A 25,525-nucleotide genomic window follows, 5' to 3' on the forward strand; every position below is an offset into this window, starting at 1 on the left:
AAAGGGATTATTATTATCGAGGAACTCTTCCACACCAAGAATCCTCTGTTGTGGTAATAGTGCACGCACTCAGTCTCGGCGGCGCGCTTGATTGATGCTCCATGGACACAGACTTCGCTCCGAGTCCAGATCCGGGAAAGGAGGGAATACCGCACCAGGTTTTGGGGTGATCTTTTTTAAAAGCGCCTCACTTTTAAAGCTCTGAAAAACATCGGTTACTACCTACGGATAGATAGGCAGCTGATGACCAGAGGGGCAGCGGGTGCGAGCACTCGGTCTGTAGAGAGTGAAATGATGCCTGAAGAACCGCGCAATCGGGGACAGTTGGATTAATGGGGGCAGCTATTGTTTTGAAAATCATTTATTGGTTCAGGTTTTTGTGTGGATTTCTAGTCGGGTCCATGTCAAAATGCCATTTGCCAAACGGATCGTGGAACCCCAGTTACTGTGCAGGCATTCAGTCCCGAAAGAAGAGAGTTTGGTTTTCGAGGATCTGTGTACGGTCAACAATGTGGCTCTGTCCCGGACCCTACGGCAGCTCTCCGACCTGGCCCGGCACGCCTGCTCTCTCTTCCAGGAGCTGGAGAGCGATATCGTGTTTACCAACCAACGGGTCCGCGGACTGCAGAGTAAAGTCGGTCAACTTCAGCAGTCTATCTCTGGGTTAGACGCCAAGCAGGAGACAGTACGTGAGTACACCACTTTCTACTACAGCTCAACTATTTCTCCTTTTAGCCACAGCGTGCCATGTGTTCTCTGCGGTGCTGCGTAGCCAGCACATGGTCTTCTAATATAAACTACAACTCAGATTGGTGCTATAAATATTGAATCTGAAGCATTGATACGGAATAGTAGTCAATAGGACACAGTGAGTTCCATCATGTTCATGTTGCGACTGTATTGGTTTATTAAAAGCTTGGGTCTACGATATGGTCTTTATGTGTTCATGTGTTTCAATTCTATTCTAAGCGCAATTGATCGCTAGAGTGGCATGTTGACTGTTTCACGGTTATCATCAATGGCACCAGTTTATTGATAACTGGCGTGGTGTAATCGCCATGTCAATGTTTTCATAACCAGGCTCTATCCATACATACTATGCTTTCAATCTAAATGCGACAATGAGGTTAGTTTGCTGTCCTGTATTGGGGTTAGGTCCATGGTAACATAATGAGGGCATGTGGAGGGTTAGAGGGCTGAATTAGGGTTGGGTCCATGGTAACATAATGAGGGCATGTGGAGGGTTAGAGGGCTGAATTAGGGTTGGGTCCATGGTAACATAATGAGGGCTGAATTAGGGTTGGGTCCATGGTAACATAATGAGGGCATGTGGAGGGCTGGAGCAGCAGCTGGGTCTTTTTGTTTGTTTTGTTTATTGTGTAAGATGCATTTTTCAGTTTAATTGAAGATTAGATTTAAATGTGTTTGATTCATGTTTTGTCAGTAATTTCAGTCCCAACCTATTGCATTTCTTCAGTCCTCATCAACATTTCAATGCAGGATGGAAAAGAAGGGGTGTGAGGGAGTAACCAATCATTTCCCTGATACTGGCACAGCATGATGCTGTTAGCTGGCTACTTTAGTTTCTACACTCTAAAACATTCTGGGTTGTTTGGATGACCCAACTGCTGGGATGTAGTAGGGTCATGCTTTCATTAAAAAGATCAAGGTTGGGGTGTTTAATGCTGGGTTATTCAGCTATGACGACTCCACCACCATAAAGTTTGCCGATGACACAACAGTGGTAGACCTCATCACAGACAACGATGAGACAGCCTATAGGGAGGTCAGAGACCTGGCCGTGGGGTGCCAGGACAACAACGTCTGCCTCAATGTGAGCAAGACAAAGGAGATGATTGTGGACTGCAGGAAAAGGAGGACCGAGCATGCTCCCATTCTCATCGACGGGGCTGTAGTGGAGCAGGTTGAGAGCTTCAAATTCCTTGGTGTCCACATCACCAACAAACTAACATGGTCCAAGCACACCAAGATAGTGGTGAAGCGGGCACGACAAAGCCGATTCCCCCTCAGGAGACTGAAAAGATTTGGCATGTTTCCTCAGATCCTCAAAAAGTTCTACAGCTGCACCATCGAGAGCATCCTGACTGGTTGCATCACTGCCTGGTATGGCAACTGCTTGGCCTCTGACCGCAAGGCACTACAGAGAGTAGTGTGTACAGCCCAGTACATCACCAAGCTTCCTGCCATCCAGGACCTCTATACCAGGTGATCCAAGGAAGGCCCTAAAAATGGTCAGACTCCAGCCACCCTAGTCATACTGTTCTCTCTGCTACCACATGGCAAGCGGTACCGGAGCGCCAAGTCTAGGTCCTAGACCTGAACAGCTATTAAAATGGCTACCCAGACTATTTGCATCGTCACTTTAATAACTCTACCTACATGTACATATTACCTCAACTAACCGGTGCCCCGCACATTGACTCTGTACCAGTACCCCCTATATATATATATAGAGTAAATGTCATTCTGGTTATTCTGTTTTGTTAAGATTGAACACTGACACTTTTGTAGCTTTAAAGGTATACTTCAGGATTGGCAGTGAAGCCAGGTCTACCTACGGTGGCCTCTCTCAATAGCAAGTCATTGCTCACTGAGTCTGTACATAGTCAAATCTTTCCTTAATTTTGTGTCAGGTATTCTGCCACTGTGTACTCTCTGTTTAGTGCGAAATAGCATTCTAGTTTGCTCAGTTTTTTTGGTAAATTCTTTCCAATGTGTCAAAGTAATTATCGTTTTGCTTTCTCAATAGATTGGTTGGGTCTAATTGTGTTTCTGTCCTGGGGCTCTGTGGGGTCTGTTTGTGTTTGTGTTCAGAGCCCCAGGACCAGCTTGCTTAGGGGACTCTTCTCCAGGTTCATCTCTCTGTAGGTGATGGCTTTGTTATGGAAGGTTTGGGAATCGCCTCCTTTTTAGGTGGTTGTAGAATTTAACAGCTCTTTTCTGGATTTTGATAATTAGTGCGTATCGGCCTAATTCTGCTCTGCATGCACTAGTTGGTGTTTTACATTGTACATGGAGGATATTTTTGCAGAATTCTGCATGCAGAGTCTCAATTTGGTGTTTGTCCCATTTTGTGAATTCTTGGTTGGTGAGCGGACCCCAGACCTCACAACCATACAGGGCAATGGGTTCTATAACTGATTCAAGTATTTTTAGCCAGATCCTAATTGGGATGTTGAATTTTATGTTCCTTTTGATGGCATAGGAGGCCCTTCTTGCCTTGTCTCTCAGATCGTTCACAGCTTTGTGGAAGTTACCGTTGGCTGAGATGTTTAGGCCGAGGTAGGTATTATTTTTTTGTGTGCTCTAGGGCAACGGTGACTAGATGGAATTTGTATTTGTTGTCTTGGCAGCTACCCTTTTTTGGAACACCATTATTTGTGTCTTACTAGGATTTACTGTCAGGGCCCAGGTCTGACAGAATCTGTGCAGAAGATCTAGGTGCTGCTGTAGGCCCTCCTTGGTTGGTGACAGAAGCACCAGATCATCAGCAAAAAGTAGACATTTGACTTCAGATTCTAGTAGGGTGAGGCCGGGGGCTGCAGACTTCTAGTGCCCTCGCCAATTTGTTGATAAACAGTGCCGGAAAGTATTCAGACCCCTTGACTTTTTCCACATTTTGCTACATTACAGCCTTATTCTAAAAATGATTAAATCTGTCCACTGATCAGTCTACACACACACACACAATACCCAATGATGACAAGATGACAAGGCAAAACCAGCTTTTTAGAAATTTTAGCAAATGTATTAAAAAAAAGCGGAAATATCACATTTACATACGTTTTCAGACCCTTTACTCAGTACATTGTTGAAGCACCTTTCGCAGCGATCCCAGCATTGAGTCTTCTTGGGTATGATGCTACAAGCTTAGCACCCCTGTATTTGGGGAGTTTCTTCCGTTCTTCTCTGCAGATCCTCTCAAGCTCTGTCAGGTTGGATGAGGAGCGTCTCTGCACAGCTATTTTCAGGTCTCTCCAGAGATGTTAGATCGGGTTCAAGTCCGAGCTCTGGCAGGTCCTCTAAAGGACATTCAGAGACTTGTACCGAAGCCACTCCTGCGTTGTCTTGGTTGTGTGCTTAGGGTCGGTGTCCTGTTGGAAGGTTAACCTTCGCCACAGTCTGAGGTCCTGAGCGCTCTGGAGCAGGTTTTCATCGGGGATCTCTCTGGAGCAGGTTTTCATCAGGGATCTCTCTGGAGCAGGTTTTCATCGGGGATCTCTCTGGAGCAGGTTTTCATCGGGGATCTCTCTGGAGCAGGTTTTCATCGGGGATCTCTCTGGAGCAGGTTTTCATCGGGGATCTCTCTGGAGCAGGTTTTCATCGGGGATCTCTCTGGAGCAGGTTTTCATCGGGGATCTCTCTGGAGCAGGTTTTCATCGGGGATCTCTCTGGAGCAGGTTTTCATCGGGGATCTCTCTGGAGCAGGTTTTCATCGGGGATCTCTCTGGAGCAGGTTTTCATCGGGGATCTCTCTGGAGCCAAAATGTTATACATTTCTCTACTTTATGCATATTGTTTTTATACAGAATTATCAGATCTTCAATCAAAAGCTACTTTTAGAACGGGAACTAGAAAATCAAACTCTCTTTAACTTGAAATATAAACATTAGCTGGCTAATCACTTGTTGATGAGACCTGTGTTCATTTTCTATAGCCTAATGCCTGCTACAATAAGTTAGTCATTATTAGTGAATGTGCATTATGCATGCTTCTATTTACATTTGTAACAAAGGTTATTTTCATAGGCTGATCATTGATTATTCCCCCAAAAAAGCACGTTGAACTATTTTTATAAAATAATTAAAAAAAATTGTGGGTCTTATGGTTGTTGAAGGCTTATATTTAGCTAAGGTATAATTTTACAAACTTGGAAGTCATTAGATTATTGCTGACTGTTTGAAATGCAGTGTATTTGATCTTTTAATGGTACAAAGCTTATTTAGAGAGAACATAAACATTTTTAGATATATTGTGAATCGCCCATAAGTTAAAAACAAAAACAAAAAAAACAAATGGAAATCTGATTTTAGACCATATCACCCAGCTGTACTGGGAGGCTTATTAGAAGTACACATGAAAGTGATTTTTATGTTTGAGCTGTTAGTGCAGGGTGAGCTGCACACAGCGGACTTCCTACTAGGGCACACCGCCTCAGTGCTAACAGTGTAACTCTGGTTCATAGGCTCATGATTACTGCATACAATAGCTGTAGGATCAACAGAGGAATTCAGGGCAGCAGATGGGCAGGGCAGCAGACAGGCAGGCAGGGTTAGGGAGGCCGGGGAGCAGGTGTGCCGGCAGCTAGGGGGGCAGGGGAGCAGGTGTGCCGGCAGCTAGGGGGGCAGGGGAGCAGCCTACCTGACCCTAACCACCTAACCACTCCCCTGCCTGCTCCTCTGGGATGATGCGGTACCCCACAGATACTCCTCACATGGGAGGGGAAGACCGGGGAGATTAGGAAGAGTCGAGAGGTGGCAGGGCTTGTTTATGAAAGTGTTTAGGTTATGTGTGTAAGGGTTTAGCTGGAGGACATGTTAGTCATTACTGCTACATTCCTGAGGCTCCTGGCAGACGGGCGAGCAGAGCTGCTGCATGGTCCTCTCCTCCTAGAACCTGGTGTATATCTTCAGGACACAATCTGTAGCAATTAATAATTGGGAGATGAACATGTTTTGTCCAGCAGGTTATGGTACACCTCATGCATATAACAGACATGACTGTTCCTAATGCATGTTGAAGACCTTCCATACTAACACAGCGTTGTACGAGATCTTTAGTTTCGCATGGAATAGCCTTAATTTCTCAGAACAAGAACAGACTGACGAGTTTCAGGGGGAAGTTATTTGTTTCTAGCAATTTTGAGCCTGAAACCGAACCCACAGATACTCAACTAGTCTAAAGAAGGCCAGTTTTATTGCTTCTTTAATCAGAACGACAGTTTTCAGCTGTGCTAGCATCATTGCAAAAGGGTTTTCTAATGATCAGTTAGCCTTTATAAAATGATTAACTTGGATTAGCTAACACAACGTGCCATCGGAACACAGGAGTGATGGTTGCTGATAATGGGCCTCTGTACGCCTATGTAGATATTCCATTAAAAATCAGCCGTTTCCAGTTACAATAGTAATTTACAACATTAACAATGTCTACACTGTATTTCTTTTTTTATTTTATTTATTTATTTATCCCCTTTTCACCCCAATTTTCGTGGTATCCAATCGCTAATAATTACTATCTTGTCTCATCGCTACAACTCCCGTACGGGCTCGGGAGAGACGAAGGTCGAAAGCCATGCGTCCTCCGAAGCACAACCCAACCTAGCCGCACTGCTTCTTAACACAGCGCGCCTCCAACCCGGAAGCCAGCCGCCCCAATGTGTCGGAGGAAACACCGTGTACCTGGCCCCCTTGGTTGGCTCGCACTGCGCCCGGCCCGCCACAGGAGTCGCTGGAGCGTGATGAGACAAGGATATCCCTACCGGTCAAACCCACCCTAACCCGGACGACGCTAGCCCAATTGTGCGTCGCCCCACGGACCTCCCGGTCGCGGCCGGCTGCGACAGAGCCTGGGCGCGAACCCAGAGACTCTGGTGGCGCAGTTAGCACTGCGATGCAGTGCCCTAGACCACTGCGCCACCCGGGAGGCCCCCTACACTGTATTTCTGATCAATTTGATGTTATTTTAATGGGCAAAAACAGGGACATTTCTAATAAGTGACGCCAAACTTTTGTGTGTGTGGAAAAAATATATTTTACATTGACACTCTCACATACAGTCACATACACTACGTATGTTTTGTTAAACCTTCATTTAACCAGGTAGGCCAGTTGAACAAGTTCTCATTTACAACTGCGACCTGGCCACGAAAGTAAAGCACTGCGACGACAAACAACAGAGTTACACTAAAAGGGATAAACAAACGTATAGTCAATAACACAATAGAAATGTACAGTGTGTGCAAATGTAGTAAGATTAGAGAGGTAAGGCAATATAGAGGAAATAATTACAATGTAGCATTAACACTGGAGTGATTGATGTGCAAGTAGAGATTCTGGGGAGCAAAAAATTAATAACAATATGGGGATGAGGTAGTTGGGTGTGCTATTTACAGATGGGCTGTGTACAGTCATCAGTAAGCTACTCTAACAGCTGATGCTTAAAGTTAGAGGGAGATACAAGGCTTCAGTGATTTCTTAAAAAAAAAATATATATATATTTTTTAGTATTTCGTTCCAGTCATTGGCAGCAGAGAACTGTAAGGAAAGGCGGCCAAAGGAGGTGTTGGCTTTGGGGATGACCAGTGAGATATACCTGCTGAGGCGCGTGCTACGGGTGGGTGTTGCTATGGTGACCAGTGAGCTGAGATAAGGCGGGGCTTTACCTAGCAGAGGCTTATCGATGACCTGGAGCCAGTGGGTTTGGCGACGAATATGTAGCGAGTGCCAGCCAACGAGAGCATACAGGTCGTAGTGGTGGATAGTATATGGGGCTTTGGTGACAAAACGGATGGCACTGTGATAGACTGCATCCAGTTTGTTGAGTAGAGTGCTGGAGGCTATTTTGTAAATGACATCGCCGAAGTCAAGGATCGGTAGGATAGTCAGTTTTACGAGGGTATGTTTGGCAGCATGAGTGAAGGATGCTTTGTTGCGAAATAAGAAGCCAATTCTAGATGTAATTTTGGATTGGAGATGTTTGATGTGAGTCTGGAAGGAGAGTTTACAGTCTAACCAGACACCTAGGTATTTGTAGTTGTCCACATTATTCTAAGTCAGAACCGTCCAGAGTAGTGATGCTAGTCGGGCGGGCAGGTGCGGGCAGCAATCGGTTGAAAAGCATGCATTTGGTTTTACTGGCATTTAAGAGCAGTTGGAGGCCACGGAAGGAGTGTTGTATGCCATTGAAGCTCGTTTGGATGTTTAAGTGTCCAAAGAAGGGCCAGATGTGTACAGAATGGTGTCGTCTGCATAGAGGTGGATCAGAGAATCTTGAAAATAAAGGAGAGCCGCACACTCTAGGAGCTCAGATGCAAAAATGTAATATCCAACGTTTCGACAGGCAAGCTGTCTTCATCAGGGTATAATCACAAACACTGCGGGATGACTCGTTTATATAGTGTCAAAAGGCACACAGGTGTCTGTAATCATGGCCAAGAGTGGCCTAATATCATTGGTTAATTCTCAAATCAGAGAATCACCAGAATAAAGAGCAACATCGTTGATATATATACAGAGAAGAGAGTTGGCCTGAGAATTGAACCCTGTGGTACCCCCATAGAGACTGCCAGAGGTTCGTAAACAGGCCCTCCGATTTGACACACTGAACTCTATCTGAGAAATAGTTAGTGAACCAGGTGAGGCAGTCATTTGAGAAGCCAAGGCTGTTGAGTCTGCCGATAAGAATGCGGTGATTGACAGCGTCAAAAGCCTTGGCCAGGTCGATGAATACGGCTGCACAGTACTGTCTTTTATCGATGGCGGTTATGATATCGTTTAGGACCTTGAGCGTGGCTGAGGTGCAGCCGTGGTCAGTTCTGAAACCAGATTTCATAGCGGAGAAGGTATGGTGGATTCGAAATGTTCAGTGATCTGTTTGTTAACTTGGCTTTCGAAGATTTTAGAAAGGCAGGGCAGGATGGATATACAGTTGAAGTCGGAAGTTTACATACACCTTAGCCAAATACATTTAAACTCAGTTTATCACAATTCCTGACATTTAATCCTAGTAAAAATTCCCTGTTTTAGGTCAGTTAGGATCACCACTTTATTTTAAGAATGTGAAATGTCAGAATAATTGTAGAGATTTATTTATTTCAGCTTTTATTTCCTTCTACTCCCTGTATATAGCTCCACATTGATCTGGTACTTCCTGTCTATAGCTCCACATTGATCTGGTACTTCCTGTATATAGCTCCACATTGATCTGGTACTTCCTGTATATAGCTCCACATTGATCTGGTACTCCCTGTATATAGCTCCACATTGATCTGGTGCTCCACATTGATCTGGTACTCCCTGTATATAGCTCCACATTGATCTGGTACTTCCTGTATATAGCTCCACATTGATCTGGTACTTCCTGTATATAGCTCCACATTGATCTGGTACTTCCTGTATATAGCTCCACATTGATCTGGTACTTCCTGTATATAGCTCCACATTGATCTGGTACTCCCTGTATATAGCTCCACATTGATCTGGTACTTCCTGTATATAGCTCCACATTGATCTGGTACTTCCTGTATATAGCTCCACATTGATCTGGTACTTCCTGTATATAGCTCCACATTGATCTGGTACTTCCTGTATATAGCTCCACATTGATCTGGTACTTCCTGTATATAGCTCCACATTGATCTGGTACTGGTACTTCGTATATATCTCCACATTGATCTGGTACTGGTACTTCCTGTATATAGCTCCACATTGATCTGGTACTTCCTGTATATAGCTCCACATTGATCTGGTACTCCCTGTATATAGCTCCACATTGATCTGGTACTCCCTGTATATAGCTCCACATTGATCTGGTACTCCCTGTATATAGCTCCACATTGATCTGGTACTTCCTGTATATAGCTCCACATTGATCTGGTACTGGTACTTCCTGTATATAGCTCCACATTGATCTGGTACTTCCTGTATATAGCTCCACATTGATCTGGTACTCCCTGTATATAGCTCCATATTGATCTGGTACTTCCTGTATATATCTCCACATTGATCTGGTACTGGTACTTCCTGTATATATCTCCACATTGATCTGGTACTGGTACTTCCTGTATATAGCTCCACATTGATCTGGTACTCCCTGTATATAGCTCCACATTGATCTGGTACTCCCTGTATATAGCTCCACATTGATCTGGTACTTCCTGTATATAGCTCCACATTGATCTGGTACTTCCTGTATATAGCTCCACATTGATCTGGTACTCCATGTATATAGCTCCACAATGATCTGGTACTCCATGTATATAGCTCCACAATGATCTGGTACTTCCTGTATATAGCTCCACATTGATCTGGTACTCCATGTATATAGCTCCACATTGACCTGGTACTTCCTGTATATAGCTCCACATTGATCTGGTACTGGTACTCCCTGTATATAGCTCCACATTGATCTGGTACTCCCTGTATATAGCTCCACATTGATCTGGTACTGGTACTCCATGTATATAGCTCCACATTGACCTGGTACTTCCTGTATATAGCTCCACTTTGATCTGGTACTGGTACTCCATGTATATAGCTCCACATTGATCTGGTACTCCCTGTATATAGCTCCACATTGATCTGGTACTTCCTGTATATAGCTCCACATTGATCTGGTACTGGTACTTCCTGTATATAGCTCCACATTGATCTGGTACTTCCTGTATATAGCTCCACAAGGATCTGGTACTGGTACTTCCTGTATATAGCTCCACAATGATCTGGTACTGGTACTCCATGTATATAGCTCCACATTGATCTGGTACTCCCTGTATATAGCTCCACATTGATCTGGTAATCCCTGTATATAGCTCCACATTGATCTGGTACTCCCTGTATATAGCTCCACATTGATCTGGTACTTCCTGTATATAGCTGCACATTGATCTGGTACTCCCTGTATATAGCTCCACATTGATCTGGTACTCCCTGTATATAGCTCCACATTGATCTGGTACTTCCTGTATATAGCTCCACATTGATCTGGTACTGGTACTTCCTGTATATAGCTCCACATTGATCTGGTACTTCCTGTATATAGCTACACATTGATCTGGTACTTCCTGTATATAGCTCCACATTGATCTGGTACTCCCTGTATATAGCTCCACAATGAACTGGTACTCCCTGTATATAGCTCCACATTGATCTGGTACTCCCTGTATATAACTCCACATTGATCTGGTACTGGTACTTCCTGTATATAGCTCCACATTGATCTGGTACTTGTACTTCCTGTATATAACTCCACATTGATCTGGTACTGGTACTTCCTGTATATAGCTCCACATTGATCTGGTACTGGTACTCTCTGTATATAGCTCCACATTGATCTGGTACTTCCTGTATATAGCTCCACATTGATCTGGTACTGGTACTTCCTGTATATAGCTCCACATTGATCTGGTGCTTCCTGTATATAGCTCCACATTGATCTGGTACTCCCTGTATATAGCTCCACATTGATCTGGTACTCCCTGTATATAGCTCCACATTGATCTGGTACTGGTACTTCCTGTATATAGCTCCACATTGATCTGGTACTCCCTGTATATAGCTCCACATTGATCTGGTACTGGTACTTCCTGTATATAGCTCCACATTGATCTGGTACTCCCTGTATATAGTCTCCACATTGATCTGGTATTTCCTGTATATAGCTCCATATTGATCTGGTACTCCCTGTATATAGCTCCACATTGATCTGGTACTTCCTGTATATAGCTCCATATTGATCTGGTACTCCCTGTATATAGCTCCACATTGATCTGGTACTTCCTGTATATAGCTCCATATTGATCTGGTACTCCCTGTATATAGCTCCACATTGATCTGGTACTCCCTGTATATAGCTCCATATTGATCTGGTACTGGTACTTCCTGCATATAGCTCCACATTGATCTGGTACTTCCTCTATATAGCTCCATATTGATCTGGTACTCCCTGTATATAGCTCCACATTGATCTGGTACTCCCTGTATATAGCTCCACATTGATCTGGTACTTCCTGTATATAGCTCCACATTGATCTGGTACTTCCTGTATATAGCTCCACATTGATCTGGTACTCCCTGTATATAGCTCCATATTGATCTGGTACTGGTACTTCCTGTATATAGCTCCACATTGATCTGGTACTGGTACTTCCTGTATATAGCTCCACATTGATCTGGTACTGGTCATACGTCATACGCTGGCCCCAGCTCAGTCCATGCACTATGCGCCTGTACTATACCCTAGCCCCAGCACTATACCCTAGCCCCAGCACTATACCCTAGCCCCAGCACTATACCCTAGCCCCAGCACTATACCCTAGCCCCAGCACTATACGCCAGCCCCAGCACTATACGCCAGCCCCAGCACTATACGCCAGCCCCAGCACTATACGCCAGCCCCAGCACTATACGCCAGCCCCAGCACTATACGCCAGCCCCAGCACTATACGCCAGCCCCAGCACTATACGCCAGCCCCAGCACTATACGCCAGCCCCAGCACTATACCCTAGCCCCAGCACTATACCCTAGCCCCAGCACTATACCCTAGCCCCAGCACTATACCCTAGCCCCAGCACTATACCCTAGCCCCAGCACTATACCCTAGCCCCAGCACTATACCCTAGCCCCAGCACTATACCCTAGCCCCAGCACTATACCCTAGCCCCAGCACTATACCCTAGCCCCAGCACTATACCCTAGCCCCAGCACTATACCCTAGCCCCAGCACTATACCCTAGCCCCAGCACTATACCCTAGCCCCAGCACTATACCCTAGCCCCAGCACTATACCCTAGCCCCAGCACTATACCCTAGCCCCAGCACTATACCCTAGCCCCAGCACTATACCCTAGCCCCAGCACTATACCCTAGCCCCAGCACTATACCCTAGCCCCAGCACTATACCCTAGCCCCAGCACTATACCCTAGCCCCAGCACTATACCCTAGCCCCAGCACTATACCCTAGCCCCAGCACTATACCCTAGCCCCAGCACTATACCCTAGCCCCAGCACTATACCCTAGCCCCAGCACTATACCCTAGCCCCAGCACTATACCCTAGCCCCAGCACTATACCCTAGCCCCAGCACTATACCCTAGCCCCAGCACTATACCCTAGCCCCAGCACTATACCCTAGCCCCAGCACTATACCCTAGCCCCAGCACTATACCCTAGCCCCAGCACTATACCCTAGCCCCAGCACTATACCCTAGCCCCAGCACTATACCCTAGCCCCAGCACTATACGCCAGCCCCAGCACTATACGCCAGCCCCAGCACTATACGCCAGCCCCAGCACTATACCCCAGCCCCAGCACTATACCCCAGCCCCAGCACTATACCCCAGCCCCAGCACTATACCCCAGCCCCAGCACTATACCCTAGCCCCAGCACTATACCCTAGCCCCAGCACTATACCCTAGCCCCAGCACTATACCCTAGCCCCAGCACTATACCCTAGCCCCAGCACTATACCCTAGCCCCAGCACTATACGCCAGCCCCAGCACTATACGCCAGCCCCAGCACTATACGCCAGCCCCAGCACTATACGCCAGCCCCAGCACTATACGCCAGCCCCAGCACTATACGCCAGCCCCAGCACTATACGCCAGCCCCAGCACTATACGCCAGCCCCAGCACTATACGCCAGCCCCAGCACTATACGCCAGCCCCAGCACTATACGCCAGCCCCAGCACTATACGCCAGCCCCAGCACTATACGCCAGCCCCAGCACTATACGCCAGCCCCAGCACTATACGCCAGCCCCAGCACTATACGCCAGCCCCAGCACTATACGCCAGCCCCAGCACTATACGCCAGCCCCAGCACTATACCCTAGCCCCAGCACTATACCCTAGCCCCAGCACTATACCCTAGCCCCAGCACTATACCCTAGCCCCAGCACTATACCCTAGCCAGCCCCAGCATTATACCCTAGCCAGCCCCAGCACTATACCCTAGCCAGCCCCAGCACTATACCCTAGCCAGCCCCAGCACTATACCCTAGCCAGCCCCAGCACTATACCCTAGCCAGCCCCAGCACTATACCCTAGCCAGCCCCAGCACTATACCCTAGCCAGCCCCAGCACTATACCCTAGCCAGCCCCAGCACTATACCCTAGCCAGCCCCAGCACTATACCCTAGCCAGCCCCAGCACTATACCCTAGCCAGCCCCAGCACTATACCCTAGCCAGCCCCAGCACTATACCCTAGCCAGCCCCAGCACTATACCCTAGCCAGCCCCAGCACTATACCCTAGCCAGCCCCAGCACTATACCCTAGCCAGCCCCAGCACTATACCCTAGCCAGCCCCAGCACTATACCCTAGCCAGCCCCAGCACTATACCCTAGCCAGCCCCAGCACTATACCCTAGCCAGCCCCAGCACTATACCCTAGCCAGCCCCAGCACTATACCCTAGCCAGCCCCAGCACTATACCCTAGCCAGCCCCAGCACTATACCCTAGCCAGCCCCAGCACTATACCCTAGCCAGCCCCAGCACTATACCCTAGCCAGCCCCAGCACTATACCCTAGCCAGCCCCAGCACTATACCCTAGCCAGCCCCAGCACTATACCCTAGCCAGCCCCAGCACTATACCCTAGCCAGCCCCAGCACTATACCCTAGCCAGCCCCAGCACTATACCCTAGCCAGCCCCAGCACTATACCCTAGCCAGCCCCAGCACTATACCCTAGCCAGCCCCAGCACTATACCCTAGCCAGCCCCAGCACTATACCCTAGCCAGCCCCAGCACTATACCCTAGCCAGCCCCAGCACTATACCCTAGCCAGCCCCAGCACTATACCCTAGCCAGCCCCAGCACTATACCCTAGCCAGCCCCAGCACTATACCCTAGCCAGCCCCAGCACTATACCCTAGCCAGCCCCAGCACTATACCCTAGCCAGCCCCAGCACTATACCCTAGCCAGCCCCAGCACTATACCCTAGCCAGCCCCAGCACTATACCCTAGCCAGCCCCAGCACTATACCCTAGCCAGCCCCAGCACTATACCCTAGCCAGCCCCAGCACTATACCCTAGCCAGCCCCAGCACTATACCCTAGCCAGCCCCAGCACTATACCCTAGCCAGCCCCAGCACTATACCCTAGCCAGCCCCAGCACTATACCCTAGCCAGCCCCAGCACTATACCCTAGCCAGCCCCAGCACTATACCCTAGCCAGCCCCAGCACTATACCCTAGCCAGCCCCAGCACTATACCCTAGCCAGCCCCAGCACTATACCCTAGCCAGCCCCAGCACTATACCCTAGCCAGCCCCAGCACTATACCCTAGCCAGCCCCAGCACTATACCCTAGCCAGCCCCAGCACTATACCCTAGCCAGCCCCAGCACTATACCCTAGCCAGCCCCAGCACTATACCCTAGCCAGCCCCAGCACTATACCCTAGCCAGCCCCAGCACTATACCCTAGCCAGCCCCAGCACTATACCCTAGCCAGCCCCAGCACTATACCCTAGCCAGCCCCAGCACTATACCCTAGCCAGCCCCAGCACTATACCCTAGCCAGCCCCAGCACTATACCCTAGCCAGCCCCAGCACTATACCCTAGCCAGCCCCAGCACTATACCCTAGCCAGCCCCAGCACTATACCCTAGCCAGCCCCAGCACTATACCCTAGCCAGCCCCAGCACTATACCCTAGCCAGCCCCAGCACTATACCCTAGCCAGCCCCAGCACTATACCCTAGCCAGCCCCAGCACTATACCCTAGCCAGCCCCAGCACTATACCCTAGCCAGCCCCAGCACTATACCCTAGCCAGCCCCAGCACTATACCCTAGCCAGCCCCAGCACTATACCCTAGCCAGCCCCAGCACTATACCCTAGCCAGCCCCAGCACTATACCCTAGCCAGCCCCAGCACTATACCCTAGCCAGCCCCAGCACTATACCCTAGCCAGCCCCAGCACTATACCCTAGCCAGCCCCAGCACTATACCCTAGCCAGCCCCAGCACTATACCCCAGACTCTTAGGCCTGGGGCTATGAGCCCAGACTATAGCTGGGCAAGCCTGGTTGTCCAGGCAACCTGACATCTTAGAGAGAAAGACCATTTTAAAGTACATGCTTAGTTTTCAGTCATTAATATCACTTTAGTACAATCAACAGTTTTATCCAATGAGAAAATAACTTAAGAGCCAAAACAGTATTGCCCTGAACAGTGGTTGAGTTTACATCACTAAACATTGTGTTGCTCATCTAGTTCGGTTTAGTAGAGACACGGTGGGACTAAGAAAAGCGGGACAATAAATGTTTGACTACAGGATATTCTACCTGAGTGAACAGTACCTCAGTGATTCTTCTGTTACCTGATTCTTCTGTTGGAGGGAATGTTTCAAGATGGAGGGCGATAGTCTGAGAATTTAGCGCTTGAAATTATGCCAGTATTGTACAGCTTATTCTCCAGAGTTATTTTGGCAAACAGAGTCAGACTTTGTGCACCAGCGAGGATCAGGGAAGAATGGTTAAATAACCCCGCTACTCAGCCTGTCGCTAAGAGAACAGAGGTGGGTTTAATGGCCTGTGACGGCTCTGTCCAATGAGATGATGGCTCTGTCCTAGGTAGAGAACATGGCTGTATTGTTAAGATGGGCTGGACCTAAGACGGACCTTGACATTGTTTTCATATACTCCGGGAAAAAATTATATCAACCAATGAGTGACTAGTTTTATACCAACTGATTTCCTGAATGTGTTGCTATATAATCTCTAACGGCAGTTCATGTTTTGGTTTATTGCACATCAGAGAAGCATGAAATCTAAAACTGAATGGAGACTGTATCTGCCTTCTAACCAGGACCATCTGTGAGGTGTAAGAGCTAAAGAACAGCCCTGATAAAGAGACTTTTTCCACCCCAGTCTTCTCTGTGCTTTAATAGAACGCTGTCTACTATTCATTTCATGTTGTGAGATTTACTGTTCTCTGGAGCTTCATTGGGGTTTCAGACATTTGTTTTCCGAGTCACCCAGGAGAATATGTTATTGGAAACGTTTGTTTCCTGATGTTGACTCATTTCTGGGAACTGTGGTACTGTTGACCTGTTGCGTCACAGGGCTGACGGAGGGGCCGGGCCGAGTTCGGCTTCACTCTTTCTCCAGAGAACTCCTGCAGTCAAACTCTGAAAAAGATGCTAGTTGGACACAGGCTGCCTTGGAAAGTACCTGGGGGTGTGGTGTTGTGTAGTTAGAGCAACATGTTAGTTCCCCACGTGGGCCTCTGTGGAGAAACAGATAAACCTGGCAGATGTCCCAATATGGTGCTGTGTTCCACCAAAACAGAGCACTGAAATGCTAAAACACTGAGACGGGTTCTTTCATTATTAGCAGGACTTACATTTTGTTCCAGCCCTCATTATCTCCACAATACCACTGAAGAAGAACTAGACCAGCCCTGTGTCTTTATTATTATGGTCCTTAACTTCTGGCTACTGCTTGGCCAGACATCTTTATGATTTCATACCGGGTAAAAGGCCTGGATGTTTCAGCTATAGAGATTGTGTCATGAAGACGACAATGGTTCCAAAATCTGCTGACTCAGCCGTTTTCCGTCTTTCTCTATACATACTGTAGCAAACAACATATCAAATAGACTGAACAAAAATAGAAACACAACATGCAATCATTTCTAAGATTTACAGTTCATAAAAGGACATCAGTCAATTGAATATCATTAGGTCCTAATCTATGGATTCTCACGACTGGGAATACAGATATCTATTTATTCACCAGCCTCAACCCTTTTAGAGTTCCCATCCTTCACCTCAACCCATTTACTCAAAAGCCTCAGCAGCCTCAACGTCCTTAACCCATTTGGTCAGCAGCCTCAACCTCCTCGACCCGTTTAGTCAGCGGCCTCGACCTCCTCGACCCGTTTAGTCAGCGGCCTCGACCCGTTTAGTCAGCGGCCTCGACCCGTTTAGTCAGCGGCCTCGACCTCCTCGACCCGTTTAGTCAGCGGCCTCGACCTCCTCGACCCGTTTAGTCAGCGGCCTCGACCTCCTCGACCCGTTTAGTCAGCGGCCTCGACCTCCTCGACCCGTTTAGTCAGCGGCCTCGACCTCCTCGACCCATTTAGTCAGCGGCCTCGACCTCCTCGACCCATTTAGTCAGCGGCCTCGACCTCCTCGACCCATTTAGAGTCAGCGGCCTCGACCTCCTCGACCCATTTAGAGTCAGCGGCCTCGACCTCCTCGACCCGTTTAGTCAGCGGCCTCGACCTCCTCGACCCGTTTAGTCAGCGGCCTCGACCTCCTCGACCCGTTTAGTCAGCGGCCTCGACCTCCTCGACCCGTTTAGTCAGCGGCCTCGACCTCCTCGACCCGTTTAGTCAGCGGCCTCGACCTCCTCGACCCGTTTAGAGTCAGCGGCCTCGACCTCCTCGACCCGTTTAGAGTCAGCGGCCTCGACCTCCTCGACCCGTTTAGAGTCAGCGGCCTCGACCTCCTCGACCCGTTTAGAGTCAGCGGCCTCGACCTCCTCGACCCGTTTAGAGTCAGCGGCCTCGACCTCCTCGACCCGTTTAGAGTCAGCGGCCTCGACCTCCTCGACCCGTTTAGAGTCAGCGGCCTCGACCTCCTCGACCCGTTTAGAGTCAGCGGCCTCGACCTCCTCGACCCGTTTAGAGTCAGCGGCCTCGACCTCCTCGACCCGTTTAGAGTCAGCGGCCTCGACCTCCTCGACCCGTTTAGAGTCAGCGGCCTCGACCTCCTCGACCCGTTTAGAGTCAGCGGCCTCGACCTCCTCGACCCGTTTAGAGTCAGCGGCCTCGACCTCCTCGACCCGTTTAGAGTCAGCGGCCTCGACCTCCTCGACCCGTTTAGAGTCAGCGGCCTCGACCTCCTCGACCCGTTTAGCGTACATACAGTTGAAGTCGGAAGTTTACATACACCTTAGCCAAATACTTTAAAACTCAGTTTTTCACAATTCCTGACATTAATCATAGTAAAAATTCCCTGTCTTAGGTCAGTTAGGATCAACACTGTATTTTAAGAATGTGAAATGTCAGAATAATAGTTAAAAGAATTATTTATTTATTGCTTTCCTTTCTTTCATCACATTCCCAGTGGGTCAGAAGTTTACAAACACTCAATTAATATTTGGTAGCATTGCCTTTAAATTGTTTAACTTGGGTCAAACATTTTGGGTAGCCTTCCACAAGCTTCCCACAATAAGTTGGGTGAATTTTGGCCCATTCCTCCTGACAGAGCTGGTGTCACTGAGTCAGGTTTGTAGGCCTCCTTGCTCGTGCACACTTTTTCAGTTCTGCCCACACATTTTCTATAGGATTGATGTCAGGGCATTGTGATGGCCACTCCAATACCTTGACTTTGTTGTCCTTTAAGCCATTTTGCCACAACTTTGGAAGTATGCTTGGGGTCATTGACCATTTGGAAGACCCATTTGCGACCAAGCTTTAACTTCCTGACTGATGTCTTGAGATGTTGCTTCAATATATCCACATAATTTTCCTTCCCCATGCAGCAAAGCACCCCACACCATGATGCTGCCACCCCCGTGATTCACGGTTGGGATGGTGTTCTTTAGAAAAAGTACGATCTTTGTCACCATGTGCATTTGCAAACCGTAGTCTTGCTTTTTTATGGCGGTTTTTGGAGCAGTGGCTTCTTCCTTTCTGAGCGGCCTTTCAGGTTATGTCGATATAGGACTCGTTTTACTGTGGATATAGATACTTTTGTACCTGTTTCCTCCAGCATCTTCACAAGGTCCTTTGCTGTTGTTCTGAGATTTATTTACACTATTCACACCAAAGTACGTTAATCTCTAGGAGGCAGAACACGTCTCCTTCCTGAGCGGTATGACGGCTGTGTGGTCCCATGGTGTTTATACTTGCGTACTATTGTTTGTACAGATGAACGTGGTACCTTCAGGCGTTTTGGAAATTGCCCCCAAGGACGAACCAGACTTGTGGAGGTCTACAATTGTTGTCTTGGCTGATTTTCTTTTGATATTCCCATGATGTCAAGCAAAGAGGCACTGAGTTTGAAGGTAGGCCTTGACATACATCCACAGGTACACCTCCAATTGACTCAAATGATGTCAATTAGCCTATCAGAACCTTCTAAAACCATGATATCATTTTCTTGCATTTTCCAAGCTGTTTAAAGGCAGAGTCAACTTAGTGGATGTAAACTTCTGACCCCTGGAATTGTGATAGATTATTTCACTTATAATTAATTGTGTCTAAACAATTCTTGGAAAAATTATTTGTGTCATGCACAAAGTAGATGTCCTAACCGACTTGCCAAAACTATAGTTTAACAAGAAATGTGTGGAGTGGTTGAAAAACGAGTTTTAATGACTCCAACCTAAGTGTATGTAAACTTCCAACTTCAACTGTACATATATATATTTTTTTAATGATCAGAACATTAACCATGTGTGGTCACTTGTTTTCTGCTGTTCTGTAGTTGTTTCGACCCAATGATTCATCTGACAAACAAATAACTTTGCGTCCTGCAGGCCCAGGCATGGATCAAAGCTGGCGAGACATTCAATATCAGCTTCACAGACGGATCAACCGTGGCCCTTGAGCAATTTGCTCAAAATTGCATAATTTTTTTTTTTTAAGTAAGAAGATCAAGCAAGCCGAGTCCCAAGCATCCGCTCAAACCCCATGTGTGGCAGGATGTTCTGTTATTTTATTCTGTGTATATCAATTTAAAAAAATCATGTTTCTAGTCTATTGCATAGTTGCAATGTGTAATCATTGATGTCCCAGGAGCAGGAGTGGAACACTGTTGAAGTGTATAATTGTAATACATACATGCAGACACGGCACCATTCACAGAATGGAGTTTGATACACATGGATATGACAGAAAGAAAGAAACACTTGCAAAATAGCGATTTTCATAAATTAAACTTTGACAAAAAATATGCCCAATCGTTTGTCTCTACTTTAACTAACATATGAAGTGCCATGAAAGGGTGGTCATGACTCACATCATCATCCCGGAAACACTAGACCCACTCCAAACCGCCGCCCCAACAGATCCACAGATGACGCAATCTCAATCGCACTCCACACTGCCCTTTCCCACCTGGATAAAAGGAATGCCTATGTGAGAATGCTGTTCATTAACTACAGCTCAGCGTTCAACACCATAGTGCCCACAAAGCTCATCAGTAAGCTAAGGACCCTGGGACTAAACTCCTCCCTCTGCAACTGGATCCTGGACTTCCTGACGGGCCGCCCCCTGGTGTTGAGGGTAGGTAACAACATGTCTGCCACACTGATCCTCAACACAGGGGTCTCTCAGGGGTGTGCCCTTAGTCCCCACCTGTACTCCCTATTCACCCACGACTGCGTGGCCAAACACGACTCCAACGCCATCCTTCATTTTGCTGACGACACAACAGTGATAGGCCTGATTACCAACAACGATGAGACAGCCTATAGGGAAAAGGTCAGAGACCTGGCAGTGTGGTTCCAGGACAACAACCTCTCCCTCAATGTGATCAAGACAAAGGAGCTGATCGTGGACTACAGGAAAAGGAGAGCCGAACACGCCCCCATTAACATCGACGGGGCTGTAGTGGAGCGGGTCGAGAGCTTCAAGTTGGTGTCCACATCACCAACGATCTATCGTGGTCCAAACACACCAAGACAGTCGTGAAGTGGGCACGCCAAAACCTTTTCTCCCTCAGGAGACTAAAACGATTGGGCATGGGTCCCCAGATCCTCAAAAAGTTCTACAGCTGCACCAGAGAACATCCTGACCGGTTGCATCACCACCTGGTATGGCAACTGCTCGGCATTTGACTGTAAGGCGCTACAGAGGGTAGTGCGTACAGCCCAGTACATCACTGGGGCCAAGCTTCCTGAAAGCCCATAAAATTGTCAGACTCCAGTCACCCTAGTCATAGACCGTTCTATCTGCTACCGCACGGCAAGCGGTACCGGAGTACCAAGTCTAGGTCCAAAAGGCTTCTTAACAGCTTCTAACCTGGACATGAAATACAAATACAATAAATGTGCAGCGTACAGTAAAGACCAGCAGTCAATTTATTTAAGCATTATTTTTAGTTTTATTAGGCCTACATTAAAGTATGGTAGCCTATTGTACCTGTTCATTTTCCTGGGCTTTCGAGTTTGGCGTCGAACAGGCATCTGATGGTAGTGTTTGCGAATAGCACTGTTCGTGACACAAATCCCCAAGTCTACCAGTATTTTTGAAATGTCTCCAGTAGATTTCCCGTTCCTCCTGAATGCCCTAGTCTGCTTAATTAAATGAATAGAGATCCTGGTCATGGTGCTACAGTATAATCAATAGAGATCCTGGTCATGGTGCTACAGTATAATCAATAGAGATCCTGGTCATGGTGCTACAGTATAATCAATAGAGAACCTGGTCATGGTGCTACAGTATAATCAATAGAGGTCATGGTGCTACAGTATAATCAATAGAGGTCATGGTGCTACAGTATAATCAATAGAGGTCATGGTGCTACAGTATAATCAATAGAGGTCATGGTGCTACAGTATAATCAATAGAGGTCATGGTGCTACAGTATAATCAATAGAGGTCATGGTGCTACAGTATAATCAATAGAGGTCATGGTGCTACAGTATAATCAATAGAGGTCATGGTGCTACAGTATAATCAATAGAGAACCTGGTGCTACAGTATAATCAATAGAGAACCTGGTCATGGTGCTACAGTATAATCAATAGAGATCCTGGTCATGGTGCTACAGTATAATCAATAGAGGTCATGGTGCTACAGTATAATCAATAGAGGTCATGGTGCTACAGTATAATCAATAGAGGTCATGGTGCTACAGTATAATCAATAGAGGTCATGGTGCTACAGTATAATCAATAGAGATCCTGGTCATGGTGCTACAGTATAATCAATAGAGATCCTGGTCATGGTGCTACAGTATAATCAATAGAGATCCTGGTCATGGCGCTACAGTATAATCAATAGAGATCCTGGTCATGGTGCTACAGTATAATCAATAGAGATCCTGGTCATGGTGCTACAGTATAATCAATAGAGATCCTGGTCATGGTGCTACAGTATAATCAATAGAGGTCATGGTGCTACAGTATAATCAATAGAGGTCATGGTGCTACAGTATAATCAATAGAGGTCATGGTGCTACAGTATAATCAATAGAGATCCTGGTCATGGTGCTACAGTATAATCAATAGAGGTCATGGTGCTACAGTATAATCAATAGAGGTCATGGTGCTACAGTATAATCAATAGAGATCCTGGTCATGGTGCTACAGTATAATCAATAGAGAACCTGGTCATGGTGCTACAGTATAATCAATAGAGGTCATGGTGCTACAGTATAATCAATAGAGATCCTGGTCATGGTGCTACAGTATAATCAATAGAGAACCTGGTCATGGTGCTACAGTATAATCAATAGAGATCCTGGTCATGGTGCTACAGTATAATCAATAGAGAACCTGGTCATGGTGCTACAGTATAATCAATAGAGAACCTGGTCATGGTGCTACAGTATAATCAATAGAGAACCTGGTCATGGTGCTACAGTATAATCAATAGAGAACCTGGTCATGGTGCTACAGTATAATCAATAGAGAACCTGGTCATGGTGCTACAGTATAATCAATAGAGAACCTGGTCATGGTGCTACAGTATAATCAATAGAGGTCATGGTGCTACAGTATAATCAATAGAGATCCTGGTCATGGTGCTACAGTATAATCAATAGAGATCCTGGTCATGGTGCTACAGTATAATCAATAGAGAACCTGGTCATGGTGCTACAGTATAATCAATAGAGGTCATGGTGCTACAGTATAATCAATAGAGGTCATGGTGCTACAGTATAATCAATAGAGGTCATGGTGCTACAGTATAATCAATAGAGATCCTGGTCATGGTGCTACAGTATAATCAATAGAGATCCTGGTCATGGTGCTACAGTATAATCAATAGAGATCCTGGTCATGGTGCTACAGTATAATCAATAGAGGTCATGGTGCTACAGTATAATCAATAGAGGTCATGGTGCTACAGTATAATCAATAGAGATCCTGGTCATGGTGCTACAGTATAATCAATAGAGATCCTGGTCATGGTGCTACAGTATAATGAATAGAGATCCTGGTCATGGTGCTACAGTATAATGAATAGAGATCCTGGTCATGGTGCTACAGTATAATCAATAGAGATCCTGGTCATGGTGCTACAGTTTAATCAATAGAGGTCATGGTGCTACAGTATAATCAATAGAGGTCATGGTGCTACAGTATAATCAATAGAGATCCTGGTCATGGTGCTACAGTATAATCAATAGAGGTCATGGTGCTACAGTATAATCAATAGAGGTCATGGTGCTACAGTATAATCAATAGAGGTCATGGTGCTACAGTATAATCAATAGAGAACCTGGTCATGGTGCTACAGTATAATCAATAGAGATCCTGGTCATGGTGCTACAGTATAATCAATAGAGATCCTGGTCATGGTGCTACAGTATAATCAATAGAGATCCTGGTCATGGTGCTACAGTATAATCAATAGAGATCCTGGTCATGGTGCTACAGTATAATCAATAGAGATCCTGGTCATGGTGCTACAGTATAATCAATAGAGATCCTGGTCATGGTGCTACAGTATAATCAATAGAGATCCTGGTCATGGTGCTACAGTATAATCAATAGAGATCCTGGTCATGGTGCTACAGTATAATCAATAGAGATCCTGGTCATGGTGCTACAGTATAATCAATAGAGGTCATGGTGCTACAGTATAATCAATAGAGGTCATGGTGCTACAGTATAATCAATAGAGGTCATGGTGCTACAGTATAATCAATAGAGGTCATGGTGCTACAGTATAATCAATAGAGATCCTGGTCATGGTGCTACAGTATAATCAATAGAGATCCTGGTCATGGTGCTACAGTATAATCAATAGAGATCCTGGTCATGGCGCTACAGTATAATCAATAGAGATCCTGGTCATGGTGCTACAGTATAATCAATAGAGATCCTGGTCATGGTGCTACAGTATAATCAATAGAGATCCTGGTCATGGTGCTACAGTATAATCAATAGAGGTCATGGTGCTACAGTATAATCAATAGATGTCATGGTGCTACAGTATAATCAATAGAGATCCTGGTCATGGTGCTACAGTATAATCAATAGAGATCCTGGTCATGGTGCTACAGTATAATCAATAGAGATCCTGGTCATGGTGCTACAGTATAATCAATAGAGGTCATGGTGCTACAGTATAATCAATAGAGATCCTGGTCATGGTGCTACAGTATAATCAATAGAGATCCTGGTCATGGTGCTACAGTATAATCAATAGAGGTCATGGTGCTACAGTATAATCAATAGAGGTCATGGTGCTACAGTATAATCAATAGAGATCCTGGTCATGGTGCTACAGTATAATCAATAGAGATCCTGGTCATGGTGCTACAGTATAATCAATAGAGATCCTGGTCATGGTGCTACAGTATAATCAATAGAGGTCATGTTGCTACAGTATAATCAATAGAGGTCATGGTGCTACAGTATAATCAATAGAGATCCTGGTCATGGTGCTACAGTATAATCAATAGAGATCCTGGTCATGGTGCTACAGTATAATCAATAGAGGTCATGGTGCTACAGTATAATCAATAGAGGTCATGGTGCTACAGTATAATCAATAGAGATCCTGGTCATGGTGCTACAGTATAATCAATAGAGGTCATGGTGCTACAGTATAATCAATAGAGATCCTGGTCATGGTGCTACAGTATAAT

General features: G+C 46.4%; 1 protein-coding gene across 1 annotated transcript in view; it reads left to right on the forward strand.

Annotated features, from left to right (window-relative positions):
- Nucleotides 1–240: 240 nt before the first annotated feature.
- The window catches only part of LOC129867661 (actin remodeling regulator NHS-like), a 162,452-nt gene continuing 137,167 nt past the window's right edge, over nt 241–25,525 (forward strand). The window contains exon 1 of the mRNA XM_055941237.1: nt 241–689. Within this exon, the coding sequence (XP_055797212.1) occupies nt 410–689 (280 nt within the window). The 5' untranslated portion in view covers nt 241–409. The remainder of the gene's footprint in view (nt 690–25,525) is intronic.

The sequence above is a fragment of the Salvelinus fontinalis genome, chromosome 12, assembly GCF_029448725.1.
Source record: "Salvelinus fontinalis isolate EN_2023a chromosome 12, ASM2944872v1, whole genome shotgun sequence".
In the NCBI taxonomy this organism is placed as follows: Eukaryota; Metazoa; Chordata; class Actinopteri; order Salmoniformes; family Salmonidae; genus Salvelinus; species Salvelinus fontinalis.